This window comes from Periplaneta americana, chromosome 12, assembly GCF_040183065.1.
Source record: "Periplaneta americana isolate PAMFEO1 chromosome 12, P.americana_PAMFEO1_priV1, whole genome shotgun sequence".
NCBI classification, from domain to species: Eukaryota; Metazoa; Arthropoda; class Insecta; order Blattodea; family Blattidae; genus Periplaneta; species Periplaneta americana.
In genome coordinates this window covers 35,559,193-35,581,170 of record NC_091128.1, presented here as the reverse complement: position 1 = coordinate 35,581,170, position 21,978 = coordinate 35,559,193, and the positions used below count along the sequence as shown (strand labels likewise).

General features: G+C 36.3%; 2 protein-coding genes across 7 annotated transcripts in view; one reads left to right on the top strand and one right to left on the bottom strand.

The window, feature by feature from the left end:
• LOC138710254 (zinc finger protein 235-like) overlaps positions 1-12,344 on the bottom strand; it is a 65,106-nt gene extending 52,762 nt beyond the window's left edge. For 4 of the 6 annotated variants that reach the window (XM_069840960.1, XM_069840964.1, XM_069840965.1 and 1 more), the window contains exons 1-4: positions 11,890-12,344; positions 9,415-9,509; positions 8,106-8,243; positions 6,052-6,134 (exon numbers count right to left, since the gene is read on the bottom strand). Coding sequence is in view for 1 of the 6 variants with exons in the window: in XM_069840959.1 (XP_069697060.1) it covers positions 6,052-6,134; positions 8,106-8,243; positions 9,415-9,504 (311 nt within the window). In the remaining 5 variants the exon portion in view is untranslated. The other 2 variants (XM_069840961.1, XM_069840962.1) reach the window with 2 other exon arrangements.
• A 267-nt stretch (positions 12,345-12,611) lies between these two features.
• Positions 12,612-13,678, top strand: LOC138710259 (uncharacterized). Its single transcript, XM_069840982.1, has 4 exons — positions 12,612-12,810; positions 12,964-13,160; positions 13,267-13,367; positions 13,492-13,678. Exons 1-4 carry the CDS (start codon positions 12,612-12,614, stop codon positions 13,676-13,678), a joined length of 684 nt encoding a protein of 227 aa, XP_069697083.1.
• Positions 13,679-21,978: the final 8,300 nt, after the last annotated feature.

Below are 21,978 nucleotides of genomic sequence, written 5' to 3'. Positions count from 1 at the left end.
TCTGACAGAAAAAAATTTAACCAGGATCCTCTAGAGCGACATTTCGGAATTAGAAAATGATTATCTTGTGATGATCACCATAGACTTTCTACATCTGAACATTTTTCAGTTTCTGTTCTGGTCAAAAAATGTGCTGTATGCAAATGCTAATTGTGAACCCCTAATTGAACCCAAGCACCTAGCTTCTACTTCATTAAATGTACATGTTTAATTATTTTATTTTTAATAATAGCACTTCAGTCGTAATTAATGAAAAAGTTATTTCAGTAACTAAAATAAGGTATAATGCTGCTTTGTATGTAGGCTACAGCTTAATCTGATTTACAATTTTATTACATTTGTTTATTACGTTTCCATATCATAAGAGATTTCTGATCAAGCATATGAGAAAGTAAGAGGTCTCATGGAAAAGTCGTTAATTTAATATTCTCCAATAAGTAGCATACAACAACTTAATACAGTGCTACTAAATTGTTTTAATTTTACAAAAAAATAAATAAATAAATACAAATAACCTACATATTTCAAAAGATAAAAATTTGCATTATCATAGATATAATATCGAAGCTTAATTTGTAAGTCTGAGTTGCAGTAATATTTCTTGTTCCCCCTGAATTACGTATAAACCAGTTACAACTGCAACTAATGTGTAAATAGTAGATAAAAACTATTGGTGAAAATGAAGTGTCTCCTTTATTTTATTACATTCTTTCTTGTGTATAAAAAACGAAATTTCATAGCAATGCGTACTTTATAATGCCACAAAAAAGTTCATTTTTGCGAAGCTGTATTTTTTTTTTCTTTTTTTGCATTTTTCTGGTTGAAGCTGGCACAATGTTCCATTTTTCAGTTAATTATGATATTTATATTCAGGGATGTATTATTTAGCTCACAATTTGTTCATGTAGTAATATTACATTTTTTTTAAATACCAGTATGTAAAATATTGTGACAAAGTACTCTACAATACCTTCTTATCCAATGGATTATTTTTAAAACCTTTTGCATTTGCTCGATTAGTGATCCTGAAACTGCGGTCAAAGAACAGAGCTAGTGCCACTCGGCGACGAACTACTGAACTAGAGGAAGTTGTGTCACTTTCTCTTCTACCCGCTCTGATATAATAGTTATGGTAGTACAGTAGTAGTAGTAGTAGTAGTAGTAGTAGTAGTAGTAGTAGTAGTAGTATAGTAGTCATGGTAGTAATAATAGCAGTGGTGATAGTAGTACAGTAGTAGTGGTAATAAGAGTAGTAGTGATAATAGTGGTACAATAGTCGTGATAGTAATAGTATTACAGTAGTCATAGTAGTAATGGTAGTAGTGGTGATAGTAGTACAGTATTCATGGTAGTAAGAGTAAAAATAAAGATCCATGGTGCTATAGCCCTTTGCAAGGCCAAGACCACCCAGCCGGCTCCTGCCTCACATCCACATGCGGAAGCAGAGGTGGACGATCATCCAACCAGAATGGATGTATCGTGTGTTAGCACGATGATCTCTTGAGCCGTGCCCACGATCACGGTCTTTCACCTAGTACGTCACTTCATCTGTCAGAGCGCTCTCAGAGGTCACAGTATAGATAGCGCTATCAATCCCTTCATTTGTTCTTTCCCAAATAACCCTATTGGCCGTTCATTACGTCTCACGAGGATAGAGGGGGAGAGAGTTTACCTGTTTTAATGGAGATACACGGAGCGTGACTCGGGGTTCCGGTACGCGGCAGATACACTTAACAAGACTTAGGCTCTCGTACGCGGGAGATATACGGAAACAGTTGGCTCAGATTCAAGCTCTCGTACGCGGCAGAAACATTTAGCAAGACTTAGAATTTTGCGCTACGCGGCAGATATAGACAACGTGACTCGGGCTTTGTACGTGTTGGAGATAGATCAGTGGAGTAGTTATATTGCGTCATATGTGTTTGGGATTTTAGTGGATCGTAGTTTGAAACATCGCTTGCTTGTGATACATCTTGGGGGCAAGTTTTAGTATTTGCATCGAGTAACATATTTGTGAGATTTATGTGTTTGAGGTAAATTGTATTTGGGAATTATGTAATGAGATTTGATTTGAAACGTGAGTTCATGTTCCAAGACGGTTAGAGTGATAAAGCAGCGGTTACGGTCTCACATTTTGTTTTGTGTATTCCCTGCTCCATTTGATTATTGGTTTCCTTCGCCGCTATTTGTTATAATATGCGTCGAGTTTTGTTGCTATTTAAACGATCCCTGAGATTGGAATTATCGTCCGTTACTTATTACGTGTATCTGTCTCCATCCCTCTCTCTCTCCGTTGGGCGTTCATTTTGTAAAGTGCAGAGATTTGTGTTAGTGCAATTTGCACAGAGTATGTGAGCAATATGCGCAATGGGTAATGTATAGTGATCACTTATGTAATGTCTTATGCTAAGTAGAGTTTCTCTCTTATTGAGTGTATATGTATTTATAGTTTGGTTACTCAATTTGAGTGGTACAAGTATCTATGCTCGAATGGATCATGTATTAAGTTTATGTGCCGGCTGGGTGTTGTGTTCAGTTTCATACTCAGATAGTTAATATATATATATATATATATATATATATATATATATATATATATATACATATTTTTTTTTTTTAAAGAGTGGTTCATGAACATATGGCTAATAGGTTAGTCGCTGATTGTCGAGAGACGGCCATATTAGATTGTTTAATCACTTATAAGTGTGTTGGCCTCAGCCTTGTGATACTTACATGATTTACATATCTTGGGGATATCATTTCTGATTATTTGTCCTATTTTCACTCAACCATTTCATATTTATTGTTATTTCATTTTTCATTTATGTACATTGTTACTTATTACTGTTGATTATATTTATTTTACAAATTCACACTATTCATTTCTAAAAGTCTTCCACTGCGCACATCCAATCCTTCCAATGTGCCCTCCACCTGGCGAAAGCAGCCAATATAAGAAAGATAAAGAGGAGTGGATGATCGTACCGCTGCCGCCACTCCACCACACTCTCCAGTCGTTATAACCAGTTTGCGAAACCGAATTTTCACTATCTATCGCAGCTCCCCAAGTGCATCACGACACTGGGTGGGCACCAGTCCCATACACTGGCCGAAATTTCATGAGAAAATTTCTTCCCCCATGAGGACTCAAACCAGCGCGCATTCAGTAACGCGAGTCCTAGGTGAGATGTCTTAGACCGCGACGCCATGGCGCGGGGGTAGTAAGAGTAGTAGTGGTAATAGTAGTACAATAGTCATGGTAGTAACAATAGTAGTGGTGACAGAAGTACAGTAATTGTGGTAGTAACAGTAGCAGTGGTGATAATAGTACAGTAGTCATGGTAGTAACAGTAGTAGTGGTGATAGTAGTACAGTAGTCATGGTAGTATCAGTAGTAGTGATAATATCACAGTAGTCGTGCTAGTAACAGCAGTAGTTCTGACAGTAGTCGTGATAGTAACAGAAGCAGTGGTGATAATAGTACAGTAGTCGTGGTAGTAACAGTAGTAGTGCTGATAGTAGTACAGTAATTGTGATAGTAACAGTAGTAGTGCTGATAGTACTACAATAATTGTGGTAGTAACAGTAGCAGTGGTGATAATAGTACAGTAGTCGTGGTAGTAACAGTAGTAGTGGTGATAGTAGTACAGTAGTCGTGGTAGTAACAGTAGTAGTGGTGATAATAGTACAGTAATTGTGGTAGTAACAGTAGCAGTGGTGATAATAGTACAGTAGTCATGGTAGTAACAGTAGTCGTGCTGACAGTAGTGCAGTAATTGTGGTAGTAACAGTAGTAGTGGTGATAGTAGTACAGTAGTCGTGGTAGTAACAGTAGTAGTGCTGATAGTAGTACAATAATTGTGGTAGTAACAGTAGTAGTGCTGATAGTAGCACAGTAATTGTGGTAGTAACAGTAGTAGTGCTGATAGTAGTACAATAATTGTGGTAGTAACAGTAGTAGTGCTGACAGTAGTACAGTAATTGTGGTAGTAACAGTAGCAGTGGTGATAATAGTACAGTAGTCGTGGTAGTAACAGTAGTAGTGCTGATAGTAGTACAGTAATAGTGGTAGTAACAGTAGCAGTGGTGATAATAGTACAGTAGTCATGGTAGTAACAGTAGTAGTGCTGATAGTAGTACAGTAATAGTGGTAGTAACAGTAGCAGGCAGTGGTGATAATAGTACAGTAGTAATGGTAGTAACAGTAGTAGTGCTGATAGTAGTACAATACTTGTGGTAGTAACAGTAGTAGTGCTGATAGTAGCACAGTAATTGTGGTAGTAACAGTAGTAGTGGTGATAGTAGTACAGTAATAGTAGTAGTAACAGTAGCAGTGGTGATAATAGTACAGTAGTCATGGTAGTAACAGTAGTAGTGCTGATAGAATAATTGTGGTAGTAACAGTAGCAGTGGTGATAATAGTACAGTAGTCATGGTAGTAACAGTAGTAGTGGTGATAGTAGTACAGTAATTGTGGTAGTAACAGTAGCAGTGGTGATAATAGTACAGTAGTCATGGTAGTAACAGTAGTAGTGGTGATAGTAGTACAGTAGTCGTGGTAGTAACAGTAGTAGTGCTGATAGTAGCACAGTAATTGTGGTAGTAACAGTAGTAGTGGTGATAGTAGTACAGTAATAGTGGTATTAACAGTAGCAATGGTGATACTAGTACAGTAGTCATGGTAGTAACAGTAGTAGTGCTGATAGTAGTACAATACTTGTGGTAGTAACAGTAGTAGTGCTGATAGTAGTACAGTAATAGTGGTAGTAACAGTAGCAGTGGTGATAATAGTACAGTAGTCGTGGTAGTAACAGTAGTAGTGCTGATAGTAGTACAGTAATAGTGGTAGTAACAGTAGCAGTGGTGATAATAGTACAGTAGTCATGGTAGTAACAGTAGTAGTGCTGATAGTAGTACAGTAATAGTGGTAGTAACAGTAGCAGTGGTGATAATAGTACAGTAGTCATGGTAGTAACAGTAGTAGTGCTGATAGTAGTACAATAATTGTGGTAGTAACAGTAGTAGTGCTGATAGTAGTACAGTAATTGTGGTAGTAACAGTAGCAGTGGTGATAATAGTACAGTAGTTGTGGTAGTAACAGTGGTAGTGCTGATAGTAGTACAGTAATAGTGGTAGTAACAGTAGCAGTGGTGATAATAGTACAGTAGTCGTGGTAGTAACAGTAGTAGTGCTGATAGTAGTACAGTAATAGTGTTAGTAACAGTAGCAGTGGTGATAATAGTGCAGTAGTCGTGGTAGTAACAGTAGTAGTGCTGATAGTAGTACAGTAATAGTGGTAGTAACAGTAGCAGTGGTGATAATAGTACAGTAGTCATGGTAGTAACAGTAGTAGTGCTGATAGTAGTACAGTAATAGTGGTAGTAACAGTAGCAGTAGTGATAATAGTACAGTAGTCATGGTAGTAACAGTAGCAGTGCTGATAGTAGTACAATACTTGTGGTAGTAACAGTAGTAGTGCTGATAGTAGCACAGTAATTGTGGTAGTAACAGTAGTAGTGGTGATAGTAGTACAGTAATAGTGGTAGTAACAGTAGCAGTGGTGATAATAGTACAGTAGTCATGGTAGTAACAGTAGTAGTGCTGATAGTAGTACAGTAATTGTGGTAGTAACAGTAGCAGTGGTGATAATAGTACAGTAGTCGTGGTAGTAACAGTAGTAGTGCTGATAGTAGTACAGTAATAGTGGTAGTAACAGTAGCAGTGGTGATAATAGTACAGTAGTCGTGGTAGTAACAGTAGTAGTGCTGACAGTAGTCGTGACAGTAACAGCAGCAGTAGTGGTAGTAGTCCTCGTGGTGGTAGTAACAGTAGTATCTGGTGGTAGTGGCAGTGGTAGTAGGCCTACTATTCGTAATTGTGATTGTAGTGTTAAGAATAGTATTAGTACATATATATCATTTCTGTTCCGTGCAGTTCATTAGAACAAAAAATCACTTCCATATAAAGGAAGTAAATGCCATAATACATTATAAATTTATAACCTACAACAGTAATCAACTGAAGCACAGAAGACTCGCACATTACACTCACCTTTCAGTAAATACTTCACTCCCCTCTGCAGTGACTTCCTGCTTCAGTTCGACTTTCACTCCATCTGAGTCACACGAATCTACCTGAGAGAATAAATAAGATAGATCAGCTCACTAACTAGTCCAAAACGTTCAATGATGGAGACTTATATTTAAATCCCATTTAGTTAAAGTGGAATATCTTGTAAAAAAGTACATAGTTCTAAGACCATATTTTCTATACACTACTAAATGTACTAACTGTTATTCAAAGAATGACCAGGAACCACCATTAGAATGTCTGGTACCCACCTCTATGATGTCTAAATAACTATTTATTTCGATAAAATTTTATTTTATAAAACCGTCAATTCAGAAATTCAAGACAAAGCTTAAAACTATTGTTACTTGTATTTTAGATATCACCCCCTCACCCTCTGCACCTCCTTTGAAATTTAAAATAGCATTCCTCTATTCTGATACTTGAATTTGAAATTATATTAATTGTTTATGTATCACATTTATTTGTTCTCACATCTTTTGTTTTTATATCGTCGCCTGACAATCTGCATTGTTGTTATGTTGATTAGAGCTGAAGAAAATAAAAATACAAAGATATTGTTGATTACAGGTTATTTCAAGTAATATGACAAACTGATATTAAGGAATATTATGGTTGAGCATAAACCTATTCTTCAAAATTTTAAAACAGGATAGAGGATAATAAAAGCCGAAATTTGAATTTACTTTATTTATGTATGGTTTTGATATTATGGCAATGGTATGTAGAGGAGTTCTGAAATAGACTGTTACTGTTAAAAAAAGCCACTGTCACACATCTGTGACAGAGTGCATAAGGGTTGGCCACAAAAGGGAAAACTAAGATGTGGCGCTTAAACTGAGAGGATTCAATCTGGCAGTGGAATTGGAATCCTGTGTGACTTAGTGGATGGAGCGTCAGCACGTAGAGCTGAAAACCCAGGTTAGGGTCCTGGTGCCAGAGAGAATTTTTCTCCACTCCACCGATCCTTCATTATATGATAACACAGATTCCTCCATGGAAATATCATATGTACTTCGGTACATCGCTATAATATGGTATGCGTATATAATCACTTAGTGATTTAAAACGGCACTCATTCCATCGGATCCCGGCCACTTAGTTACTTGTAATGAGTGCACCTCTGCACATTAGTGTGTTGAACATTGTGCCATGTTACACATCTGTAACACAGTGCATGAGGGTTAGCCACTAAAGGGAAACTAAGAGGTGGAGCTTAAACTGATGGGATTCAATCCGGCATCAGAATTGGAATCCAATGTGGCTTAATAGATAGAGCATCAGCACGTAGAGCTGAAAACCTGGTTTGGATCCTGGTGCTGGAGAGAATTTTTTTCCGCTTCACCCATCCTTCAACATATTAAACTTAAACATTAAAATGATAAAAATTAGGGTTAGTAGAGTAATCAAGAAAATAATATAATTTCTGACATACAACAAATCACTCATTCCATTAATGGGCGACTTTATAAAGTTCTTGAGCTTTAGATAAACTAACTACAACTTCTCCAATATTTTGCATCTAAATGTAGAAGTGTAGAAAGTAAATTTAATCAATTTTAAAAATTATAACCATATGCTGTTATATATATATATATATATATATATATATATATATATACAATGGAACAATTAACTGACTATTTTGAAAAGAAAAGCGGCTCAATTCCATGTAGGAAATGCTACGGTTAGTTGTATAGCAACAGCAAAATGCAGAGAAAGTTCAGTTGTAAATCTAAATGGAAACTTATTGTTAAAGACAACACTACTCCCTATATAATCCAATAATTTAGAAATAAGTATGTAAGAAGATTATTTCAAAATAAAAGAGTCAAATCAAAGCTCATAACTAGAGCATATTAAAATAAGGAAATATCTCATCACTGCAAATACTAATGGCCTTCTCTACTGAGGAAGAGCTGTATAGAGAAGGTGTCTGACAAACAAAATAAAAGTTAAAAGGTCTTAGAATAAGTAGACGCAAGGCAGCTACCCACCCATGTAGCACAACTCACCTGAATTTCACACTTCACAATGGGAAAATTATTTCTCATTGCAGTTTCGTCCAATTTGATCTTTGATGTGACATCACAGCTCTGGTTCTCACATTCTGTCTTTATCACAGTCGATGGCAGAGGAAATAATTTAAATTCCTGGGGAACACACGGACGACGTAAATGAATCACTTTATATGCAGATTTTATATCGATCTCTAACGTCACAGGCTGCACTTAGGTTCCTTACACCACAGCTGGGCAACTACTACAATATAGGCTGCAAACTAAGAAACAACGCAAAGCAGGAAGAGAGGTCTCTCTCTTTCTGCCTCTCCCCGCACACAGACACACAAAACAGATACGCACATTATCCACACATACACAGAGTGAACAGTAAGTAATGTCATTAATTTTAGGGAATTATTCTTTGAGATATTTCAAACAAAAAAGTTTAATACAATTTTGGTCGTTTTTGCTTGCTTTTCGAGATAACTGTTTTACATGAAATATTTCATAGCGTGTTTCGGGGAAGCCATTGGTTGAATTCCCAAAATGTTTAGTCAATTTAAGAGAGCAGTGTATTATGATAATAAATCACTGAAATAATTTTAGTTTTGTCTTTTAAATGTGCAGAAATTTGATCCGAAAAAATGTAACTTTTCATAATCCATAATCATTACCAGTAAAAACAACAAAAGAAGATCATTAATGTAAATCAAGTGGGATTCGAACCCACATTCAAGCACAGCTTCGTCTTAGAAGAACATTTGCTACCATCATAACTACGGCTGTGGTCTCATAAAGTTATACAATAGAAGATTTTGGAACATAATACCTCCACAGGTAAAGAAAAATTAATATTAGAAAAGACAATTCAAGCAATCATGTTAAGTGTCGATAGGGTATGTTTAGTGAAACCTGGATGACATGCTCACCGAGACAGAAGTTGGTTTGCTACACACAGGCTTCATCTACTTCATGTCTTGTTCGACAGTTGTCCATGTCGACATTTAATTAAAATAGCAATTCAGTTTCAAAATTATATCATCTGTTAGTTATAATTTAGAAAAAAGTGCTTCCTTTTAAAAAGAAACTTAATTTATTGCTTTCTATAAATCAAATTTCAAATGAAGATGGTTGATAACTCCTAAAAGCAAAAACATAAATGTGGCAGGACAGCAACTAAGATGAATTGAAGGCTTGGGGTCTTCTTTACTCGAAATGTGTCTAATTCAATTTGGGAGATGTACACTTTTCTTACTTATGGTATGGTATACTGTTATAAATGTTGTTTATGAGTAATACATAGCAATGACTTTTAATTTACCTCTGGTAGAGGCCTCTCTTCTACATCTGTGTTATCACTTGTTTGTATAGCTAATGGGTCGAACCCTTGTTCCATCTTGATGAAATCCATCACAACTGAAAGAGGTGATTAAGGAAAGTGACATTCATTTCCAGAATTTGAGATGCTGTAAATGCCTTACTAGTTACTTGTTACAAATAAATTATCTACTACACATACAACGTTAAGGACCATCTTTAGTGGCCCTATTGGCGCATAGGTCGATATCAATAATTATCTTCATTGTTGTGTAGGCTACTTATATACATAATATAAACATACGAGTAATTTAAACATGATGTCTTTACCAAGATGATTTCATTTCCAACTGCTTAGGAGCAAAGTTTTGCGCATTACTGAGTCTGATTTCATATGAGAAACTTATTTTGAGTAGTTCTTAATTATTCAAAATATTTCTCTTATTTTTTACTTTTCCATAAACATTACGTATTTAGTTGTCATTTATGCAGGTATATCATGCTTAATTTCAACAAATATATAAAATAAGGAGACACTAGAGAATAGAGAACAGGTAGTTCTTGTGATTTTGGAAGTGGAAATCTTGGAATTTGTACGGGATTTTTTTTTTTGGGGGCGGGGATGATCGAGTTTGATATCTAAATATTTTACAGCGATATTAAAAAAAAACAGAATTGTTCGAAAATGTAGTAAATTATTAATGCCACATCAATAAATTTAAGAATGCAGTTATATTGTCAGATTCCAAAGCAGCTATTCTATCAATAGTCTCTAAACACACACCTTCATCTCAAACAGCAGAAATAACTAAAATGCCCTCTCAATTAATATCACTCAATAAAAGTACTGTATTCCAATGGATACCATCCCATTGTGGAATTCTGGGAAACGAGAATACAGATGCATTAGCAAAGAAGGGCAGCACTGCTACTTACAGACCTGTCACTAAATCTACATATTACTCTGTGAAAAGATTTATTAAATCTATATACTTAGACTTCAACAAACAAAATTTGATAACACAATCACAAGGGAAAAAATGGAACTCTCTGCATCATTATCTACAGTTAATTCCCGATTTACCACGAAAATCGTCTGTAGCTGCATTTAGATTGGCAACAGGCTATGATTGTTTGGCCAAACACCTGCATAGAATTGGAATATATCAGTCCCCTAACTGCCCATTGCGCAACTCAAACCAAGAAATGGATTCGGAACACCTCAAAATCTGTGCTTCAGTGGCTGACCATGATAATATCTTTGAAAAATATTGGAGTGCAAGAGGTCAAATGACTTTATTGTCAAACGCCTGGCATTAGAAAACAACAACACCTGAAATTAGAGGTCCGTCATAATGGAGGTCAATATGTCGTCGTTTCTAGTGAAAACGTAGGAAAAAACCTTACAGTACATTATGTGAAGTGTACATAATTTGTATTAATGGAATAAGCACTAAAAATAGTAAAAATAATGTAATGTGGCTTCGTTTGTATATTCGCCATTACAGTAGCATGTCATGCTAGTCATGGATCAGTACCAAAGAGTTTGTAATATAATAACTAGAGACACCAATGGCGCTAGTGTAGTGTACAAATTTGAACTGCTGTTCGGCCGCCACTAAAGGGAGTTGATGTTTCACCGGGATTGCGAGCAATTCATGCTTATTTGAGGTGTACGAATAAATATAAGTACACTTGAAGGGAAATAGTAAGAAAATGGTGAAATACTGCGCCGCAAATAATTGTTCTAACATAGCTTACTCTTACAGGATGCCCCTAATTCAATTTAATGATAAATTTATTATACTTTTTGATGGATAAAACACAGAAAATCAATTACTCATCGCTTTCAATTTATAATTTTTATACTGATTATTTTTTTCTGTTAATAATTTAACTGGAATATAGGAAAAATAATTTATAAAGTTAAATATGCATCTCTTAATATTTGGAAAATGTTCTAAATGCAGTTCCTCCTTTGAATGTGCTTACAGAATGTCGGAACATTTCTTGGATAAAGTTTTTCCAGAAACACATTAATCAGATTTACACGGTTTATTTCAACAATGTATGTAAGGGTTATGTTCCATCATATTACAATGGATTATAATAGCAAAGTGCACAAGAAAATCTAAGACAGCATCTATATAAAATTGTTTTGTTTTAGAATAGATTAAATCATGTATGTTCCCGTTTTGTACAGTATGTATTGTAGTTTATTGTTGAAAGAATAGCCGATGGCAAGAAATTTATTACCACCACCACTACCAACAACTTGCCTTGACACACTACTACTACTAGGCATACTAATACCACCAATACTAGGGCTACTATTACCAACAATATTAGGCCTACTATTACCACCACTTCTAGGCCTACTACTACTACTACCACTATTAATGGCACCAATACTAGGCCTACTATTATATCACTACTACTACTACTACTACTGCTGCTGCATTAAAAAATCTGTACTCACCTCTAACCTGGTGATCATAAACTATACAATTAATTATAAGTGGTTTCCACTGAATTAATGGTAATTAGATAGACGGGTACATACTCTGCTAGACTAAATGTACTTATTTACGCACTTCGAACGTTCAATGTTAATTTTCGCTACGTCCAACATTGAAAAAAACATTAACAACGTAATAACAATGGAACTTGATCTATCTGCATGTTGAGCATGTATAGATATCAAGAATGCCGTGACGCCAGATTACAATTTACGAATAAAGCTCGATTCACATTAGACGTCACATCAACGTCGCGTCACGGACCAGCAGCGTTACATCAAAACATTGTACAACGCGTTTTGTATGGTAGCGTTCACATATACAGGCAACGTCACGGACCGTCTGGGATTCTCGAGGAGAATGTTTTGACGTGATGGAACCTGTACAGGTGTACGTGGACGGCTTTTTCTGCTGCAAGATACTCCACACTTCTTCCCAGCTAAAACCGTAACTAAAACGGTATCTTACTAAACACCGGCTGAACATTGTTTAAGCAACGGAAATTCGTACGTAACTTAGACGTTGTTTAGTTAAACAGTGCCTAAGACTTAAAATCGGTCATCGTTTCTGAAATCGGCCCTTAGATTCTTTGCCGATCAACAATGGCGGAGCCAATGGAAACGTTTCATTAACGCGGGCGCCAAATGGAAATCAGCTGATTCACAACACGACAACAGGCATAATGGAGAAACGTGTTTCGAACTTTTCTAAGGAAGAAAAGACCGTGTTGTCGAACATAATAAGAAATTATGATGTTGTAGAAAATAAATCCTACAACAGTGAAACTTTGGAGAAGAAGAAGGCGGCGTGGAGGAAAATAATAGATGTTTTTAACAGCAGTTTTCCTCAGAACCCGCCACGTGATACAAATACGTTAATGGGTAAGTTAAAAGTAATTTTGCTATTTTATTCACAAAAATAACAGTTACACCTTTCAATGTGAAATATTTAAACGTGAGAAATAAACTTTAAATGCGAAAAATTAACTGTTAAGTGAACAGGTGTGTGCTAAATTACGTCCGGTATATTCACAGGCCTATGGCGTCGATTAAAACTGCAAGCCAAATGCAGCTTGGACAAAAAAAGAAACACCAACAAAGGAACAGGAGGTGGACCTCCAGGAAGCCCGATTACAACTATAGAAGAAAACGTAATAGCGGTATTGGGTGATTCCGCCGAACCATTAGAAAACCCCTACGACGATGAGGGAGGATATGCTGAAGAGATACCGGTACGTGAAATGTATACTATAAACAATCCTATATTCTTGGTGTCTTATAATAGTAAAAAAATATATATGGCATGACGTGCGTTTTATTTGTTCCCTGTGAAAACAGATTCCTATTGAAGAAACAATGACATTGGATGTTCCCGTACCCGAATGTTTACCCGAACTGAACGACACCGCAGGCGTGAATCCTTCACCTCAAACTCCACGGTAAGCAACAATCAGCAGTAGTGAATTGTGTTGTGTCTACTGGATGCATAGTACAGTATTTCATAACAGGAAAAATTAGTCGTTTTTTTTCTCTGTACTTAATCCATGTTTTGTGAATTTCCAGAGTAAAGTCCAATAAAAGGAGGAGCCAGGAAGTGGACGAGGCAGATGAAATGATGAGAGAAATTCACGCTAAACAGCTGCGGGTGTTAGAATTACAAGAAAGGAAGGCGCTATTGGAAATTTATTTAGTTGAAAAAGAGATTTTAAAGAAAGGGTATGAACTACCTGAATGGCACACACAGAATTAGTCAACCACAAGTTAAAGTGTCTGATAAATATGTACGAGTATGTTACTATAAATATTCAATAAAGTGCTGTGTTCTTTTTTTTTTTTTTTTTTAGTTGTGAGTAGCCATGTAATTCTATCTTGTGAAATGATTATCGATTATTAGCTGACGCCATCTGTTCCATGTCATGTCATCATCTGCTGGTGGATCAACTGGTACGTCATCATTTGGTATCTCTCCTTCAAGGTCAAGTTCACCGTGCTGCACAGCCAGGTTATGTAGCACAGCGGTCGCAACGATGATTTTCAGAGTTTTCTGTAGCTTTGTTCGCAAACCAAATGCAAGGCAGGTAAATCTCTTTTTCCATACACCAAAAGTTCTTTGCACTACGTTCCTGGCCAATACATGAGCTCGATTATAACGCCTGTCAGCTGCATTTCTTGGGTTCAGAATCGGCGTAAGTAAATATTTCTTGCATGCATAACCAGAATCCCCTAAAAGATGTCCTCTAATAGCTCCTCTTTCCAAGCGGTCATTGATAGTGGAATTCCGAAATATTCTACTATCATGCGTTGAGCCAGGCCAGCGAGCAACAATGCTCCTGATTTTCAACTTTGCGTCACATATCACCTGCAATCAAATGAAAATGTTTCTATATCATATTGTCATCTAACGTCTATGTACGGAAATTGATATTTTTGGTAGCAATATTGTCACTAGGATGAGTGGTGAGGCAACAAATTACTTTTTAGGAACACGTGTAGTTACTTACGTGGCAGTTAATGGAATAGAATCCCTCCCGGTTTATGTACACAATAACTCTCTCACGATTGGGACAGGTTATTCTAATATGAGTGCTGTCAATGGCACCTATTATTCCCGGGAAATTATCTCTAGAAAGAACGAAATAAATAATATAATCACGTTCTTAACGAATATAGGTTAGTCATGAAATGAGTTATAATAATAAGTTACGGCTTACCTGGAAAGGACAGCGAAATCATTCTTAATGAAAGGGAGTTCGTCATCGTCAGGGAAATTGATTACTCTTAACCTCAAACTGTTGATAGCAGTCAGAACACGATCTATTGTCCTGCACACGGTCGATGCACTGACATTCACAGTATCACCATTCACAGCATAAAATGCACCGCTTGCCAAGAACCGTAACGTCAAAAGAAGCTGCAGTGTTCGCAGCAGGTCCCTTGCAGTTTCCTTTGAAAAGCGAAAGCTTGCTTTAAATTTTGCGTCTCCATATGTCTCAAAAGGATTACTACGATCAAGCAAAAGATTGCGACGTAGAGCAGGCCGTCGAAGTAGAAATAAATATCTCCGGAACCCTCTCAACACACCAATATAATTAACGTGCTCCATTGAATTTACACTGAAACACTCGTTCCTTGTGTGAGATTGAGGTTAAACAGTGTTCTAGACGGTGTTTAAACATCGACTGCTAAACATCGGTTTTAGACATCGTCTACGGCGATACATTTACCTTTACCTTTACCTTTACCTACTATTAAACATTGTCTTCGCAACGTGGCAGCCATACTTAGGCGTTGTTTAACCTTAAACATTGTCTAAATATTGTTTCTGCAATCGACCCTACACATTAACATGTCGTAGCTCCTATGAGAGACAATCAATTATACTGTAATTGTTAGAATTCATATATAAATGTCTAAGGAAAGCATAGAAAAAATTTGGAATCAAAATCTTTTTTAGACAGCGAGAAAAAAATTACTAACTTCGAAGTCACCCGTTCAAAATAGACATTGACACTCTCAAAAGTGATAAGCGACAAACTTTTCATGTTACATGGGGAGTCAAAGCGAGAGAAATGTTTAGAAAGAATGAGAATTACTTTTAAAAGTGGCTCATATTCAAAACCTATACCGGTATGCGAGTTAAGGCGAGTTTAATGCGGAGTTTTGCGTGGCGGAATTTCTTATGCAGAGCGACAACTTTTATCTGTTAGAACTGCGGATTCTCATAGAAATTATCGCCCTGATACGAAATTTGTATTCAAAATATTTCCATTTCTTAAGGTTTTCGAGTTAATTGTGAGTTTTCAAATGTAATTAAAATATTCTTAGTAGAGTATATAATAACATCTATGTTGATTGAAATTGAGAAAAAAGAAAAGAAAGAATTTATTATTGTATTACTGTCATTATTATTATTATTATTATTATTATTATTATTATTATTATTATTATTATGACTTACCTACAAATGGCTTTTAAGGAACCCGCAGGTTCATTACCGCCCTCACATAAGCCCGCCATCAGTCCCTATCCTGTGCAAGATTAATCCAATCTCTATCATCATATCCCACCTCCCTCAAATCCATTTTAATATTATCCTCCCATCTACGTCTCGGCCTCCCCAAAGGTCTTTTTCCCTCCGGCCTCCCAACTAACACTCTATATGCATTTCTGGATTCGCCCATACGTGCTGCATACCCTGGCCATCTCAAACGTCTGGATTTAATGTTCCTAATCATGACAGGTGAAGAATACAATGCGTGCAGTTCTGCGTTGTGTAACTTTCTCCATTCTCCTGTAACTTCATCCCTTTTAGTCCCAAATATATTCCTAAGAACCTTATTCTCAAACATCCTTAACCTATGTTCCTCTCTCAGAGTGAGAGTCCAAGTTTCACAACCATACAGAAGAACCGGTAATATAACTGTTTTATAAATTCTAACTTTCAGATTTTTGGACAGCAGACTGGATGATAAGAGCTTCTCAACCGAATAATAACACGTATTTCCCATATTTATTCTGAGTCTAATTTCCTCCCGAGTGTCATTTATATTTGCTACTGTTGTTCCAAGATATTTGAATTTTTCCACCTCTTCGAAGGATAAATTATTATTATTATTATTATTATTATTATTATTATTGTTATTATTATTATTATTATTTTGAAATCAGAGCGATGATTTCTATGAGAATCCGCAGTTCTAACAGACAAAAGTTGTCGCTCTGCATAAGAAAGTCCGCCACGCAAAGTCCCACATTAAACTCGCAAACCGATACAGGTTTTGAATATCAGCCACTTTTAAAAGTAATTTCCATTCTATCTAAACATTTCTCTCGCTTTGAACCCACACCTAACGTGAAAAATAAAAAAGTTTGTCGCTTATCAACTTTTGATATGTCAATGCCTATTTTGAACGGGTGACTTCGAAGTTAGTATTTTTTTTCTCACTGTCCATAAAAGATTTTGATTCCAATTTTTTTATATGCTTTCCTTAGACATTTATATATGAATGCTAAAAATTACAGTGCAATTGATTCTCTCTCATAGGAGCTACGACATTGTTTGAGAGCAATGACTACTTCTCTATTCTTGATGACGCATGCAAACTGACGGTCACTTGCCGTTAAGTGTGAATGAGTTTGCATTGGACGCGACGGTGACAGTGATGGTCCGTGACGTTGATGTTCCGTATAATGTGAATCAAGCTTAAAAAAAAGTGTAACGTGACGTATAACCAGCGTCAGACATACAGAATTTTACAATTAATATAAAAATACATTTATACAAAGGCAAAGAGTCAGTAATTGGCTGTTCTCCTACACTGTGAGAACTCATCTTGCTTATACTTTTCCTGTGATTTTCCGAAGTTGCTGAGACAAATGACTTACATTCTCTTCCCCACGACTCTAGGGTGCGGATTCGATCTCGGCCGAGGTCGATGGCATTTAAGTGTATTTAAATGCGACAGGCTTATGTCAGTGGATTTACTGGCATGTAAAAGAATTCCTGCGGGACAAAATTTCGAACACTGGCGACGCTGATATAACTTCTGCAGTTGCGAACGTCGTTAAATGAACTATAATTTCATTTTCATTTAATTTCTTGCCCACGAAGTTTCGTAATTTTCTTTTTCAACAGACGTCTTCAAAATAGAAATATATACTTTGGCTTTTATATATTACACTTGATACGTGGGCGAATTTATTCGACTTCTACTTGTATTGCGAAAGGACACAGTACCGGTATGGTACCGGTACCTTTCAATTTGCAGGCTTGCTTCTTCCAGCGTTTCTTTTCCAGACGCTCCTGTCATGCTTCTCTCCCTCCTTATATGGTAGCTATTAGGTTACGTCCATTTTCGGTTTTCCCCTTCAAAATTTTCCAGAGTTCCTTCAGTGGAATAGCGAAATTCGGAGCCACACAAGTGGCCAACAGGCTTGGAGCTGAAATATTCACTTTTCTCAGCCCCAATCTCCCTTGTAAGGACGCGTTTTCGCGTACTTTTTAATGTTCCTCTTTCCATTTCCCTCTTATTCATTCATTTCTACAATATTTTGACTTCTAAAGAGCAGAAGAGTAGATATTACTATTTTGTTTAAAGATGTTTTCACGTGCAGATGTGTGGTGATACTGATACCTGTACCCATCCGTAGATCAGATGTATGTTGAGGAAAGCAAGGAACAAAACGGTGAATAACGTGTAGGTTGTCTTGCGGTAATACAAAAAACAAAACTATGAATAATTCTTACTAACAGCCAGTTTAATTATAAATGAATCTGCCCAAATAGGTGGCTTAACAATCACAGAAAGAGACTTCTTTCCCTCCCCTACACTCAAGAGACGGATAACCAACCAAACATAATAAATCAGTCACAATAAAATCACTCCGATCCCTAGTCAGGGGAAGGAGAACACAACTTTAAATGGAAAACAAACTCTCGACATGAAATCGGTCTGAAGAGGAAAGCAAAATGGTGTCACTGCCCCGTAATTAATACCAAATATATCTGCCATATTACTTACTTACTTACTGGCTTTTAAGGAACCCGGAGGTTCATTGCCGCCCTCACATAAGCCCGCCATTGGTCCCTATCCTGAGCAAGATTAATCCAGTCTCTACCATCATATCCCACCTCCCTCAAATCCATTTTAATATTATCCTCCCATCTACGTCTCGGCCTCCCCAAAGGTATTTTCCCCTCAGGCCTCCCAACTAACACTCTATATGCATTTCTGGATTCGCCCATACGTGCTACATGCCCTGCCCATCTCAAACATCTGGATTTAATGTTCCTAATTATGTCAGGTGAAGGATGCAATGCATGCAGATATATCTGCCATATAATAATAATAATAATAATAATAATAATAATAATAATAATAATAATAATCATCATCATCATCATCATCATCGTCGTCGTCATCATCATCATCAGCAGCAGCAGCAGCATCATGGATTAAACCTTACAAGGCTCGTTCTGGTCTCATTTTTTTAACACTGTTGAGCCCATCTTGTTTTCGGTCTACCAACATTTCTTTTACCTATTGGGTTATAGTTCATCATCAGTTTTGGTATGCGGTCTGGTTCCACTCTTTGTATATGTTTCCAATCGTTTCTACTGTATACTGTTTTATTCTGTCTATTAATTTAAAAATGCTTAGTACCCCCCTTATATTTTTACTTCTTTTCCTATCCAGTAAGGTGTAACCTGCAACAGACCTCAGAAACTTCATCTCTGCTGCTTCTATTCTTTTTTCTTTTTTAGTCAGGATCCAAAATTCAGACCCATAAAGCAACATTCACACTGCCTTATAAAATTTAATTTTCGTTTCTTTTCTAATATTTTTTAGGGATCTATTAATGACACCGCATACAAAGCTGAATTTATTAATCTTATTTTGAGTATCTTCATTCTTCATATAAGAAATATTGCACTCAAGGTAACTGAAACAATTTATCTGTTCAATAATTTTTCCTTTCAAGACAATTTTGGCTCTTAGTGTATCTGCTCCTCCTAATTGCTAAAACTTTTGTTTTGTTAATTGAAATATTTAAGCTAAAACGTTTACTTATATTATTTAATTGGAATAGAGCCCTCTGTGCCCCGTTTTGAGAACTGGATACGATATTAAAACTTGGTCGTCTGCAAAGAGCAATGCATCTAAGAACACAATTTTTTTTTATTTTAAAATATTCATTTACATGTCTATGTTACAGTCATACATTGTAAAAAACATGGGGAATAACTTCGTATCTATTTTGAGAAGTGTACTGTGCAGTGTAGATAATATGGATTATTTAGACAGAAAGGTTGTTTTAGGACGCTTTATCAACAGCTTAGGTTATTTAGCGTCTGAATGAGATGAAGGTGATAATGCCGGTGAAATGAGTCCGGGGTCCAACACCGAAAGTTACCCAGCATTTGCTCATATTGGGTTGAGGAAAAACCCCGGAAAAAACCTAAACCAGATAACTTGCCCCGACCGGGAATCGAACCCGGGTCACCTGGTTTCGCGGCTAGACGCGCTGTTACTCCACTTTAGACAGAAATGTCTATTACCTTGGAGTAGCAGTGATGGAAACATAAACAGAAACAGGAGTGACATTTCAATTTTTGATTGCATAGGGACAAGATTTGTTAGGAAAAACTTTATAGGGTATACCCTTTTTTTTTATTGGGTTATTTTACGACGCTGTATCAACATCTAGGTTATTTAGCGTCTGAATGAAATGAAGGTGATAATGCCGGTGAAATGAGTCCGGGGTCCAGCACCGAAAGTTATCCAGCATTTGCTCGTATTGGGTTGAGAGAAAACCCCGGAAAAAACCTCAACCAGGTAACTTGCCCCGACCGGGATTCGAACCCGGGCCACCTGGTTTCGCGGCCAGACGCGCTGACCGTTACTCCACAGGTGTGGATTAGGGTATATCTCGTGTAGTCCTACTTTCTCCTACCTTCCTTTAAAATGAACTATTTTCTATACTGTAAACTGGGATATTTTTATCCGTGATATAAGATGCACTGAACATATTTTCTAAGTTCATTTGTTTTTGTTAATTCCTTAAGTACACTTCTACTATTTTAAATACTAACAGGTCTGATGTGGTCTAATGTATTGTTTTTACGTAAACGCAGAAGTTTGCTCCATTTACAGTTTCCGCACATAGGTCTAGTCTTAGTTCTTATTCTACTTATAAGATACGTAATTTACATGCGCTTGCTGTTAATATTAGATGCTGAGCGCACAAATGGCCCAACACACAAAATTATATTTCAACTTTACATCTTTGTAACATTACGCGAAATACGATACACAAACGAAACTTGTGCTGAAATCTCATGTAAATACAGGGAATGATGTTTAGACCGAGTTAGGCCTACACTTTGAGGAGAACAATATGAGCTCAAAAGCAATAAACTCAATACGCACATTTTTTGTGGGTTGAGCTATTTGTGCGCTGAACGCCTTATAATATTATCACAGTCTACAATATACAGTCACGAAGCTTGGGGTGACTTTTTCGCAAATCTAGCGATAGTTGCTAGCCGCTTGGAGCGCTGTGAGTACTAGGAACAATAGACTGTGCCACAGCCATCGTGATCTAATATAGGCCGTAAGGCAGACCATGTAACTCGCTTAACCCGATCACGAAGGGCGGCGTTTCAACCATATAAATTAGTTGGAATGCATAAACAGTAACATATGTTTCTCTAAAATGTAGTGTACTTCCATTAATAAAATGTAAAACAATGATTATGAGACACTTCAGACATAATTTACTTGCGAGCTAAGATGTAACATTATTTATTGTGTGAAAATTACGTTGTTCGTATGTGTAATACCTGCCTTTATTTCGATTAAATATTGCGAAATTCTTGTACATTCATTTATGCTCGATTCAATAATTTTCAATTGCACCGCACGGATATTTAGATATGTTGAAATTATAGATTATGTTTACTGTACCAGTTGCCCCTTTCTGTCTAAATTTAGTGATCTCCAATGCCTTGCCATTCATATGAAAGTTATAGGTTATGTTTACTATATTTAACTTATATTTCTAAATTCGCAATCATACATTATAATTAAGCGTAATGCCATGTATGATACCCCGGACATTCAATTTGTATTTTAATACTACAATTGATTTCTGAATTATTGTATTTATCTACTACCTAAGAGGTGAAGTAACACAATTGTACGTACACTAATTTCATAGGAGTAGTATGGTAAATGTTTTGTCTAAAATTAAGGACTGTAGATGTCCTAAACTGAAATCACAATATAAATTCTTTCTTATTAAACCTCAAAATAGCTTCCATTCCAAACTTGAAATGTTGACGCGAACAGATTATGTTAATAATATGTAAAATTCTCTTCACATTAAAATAACAGAGTTTTGTAATTATTTCTGCAACATATTATGCAATAAGAAGTAAACGGAACTTATGGACACATTACACTAAATAAAGCTTAGCAATGATAAGCAATAAAGTTGTAATATAATATTTAACTGAGCTCCATACACTGAAATAGAAAACCCGAACAA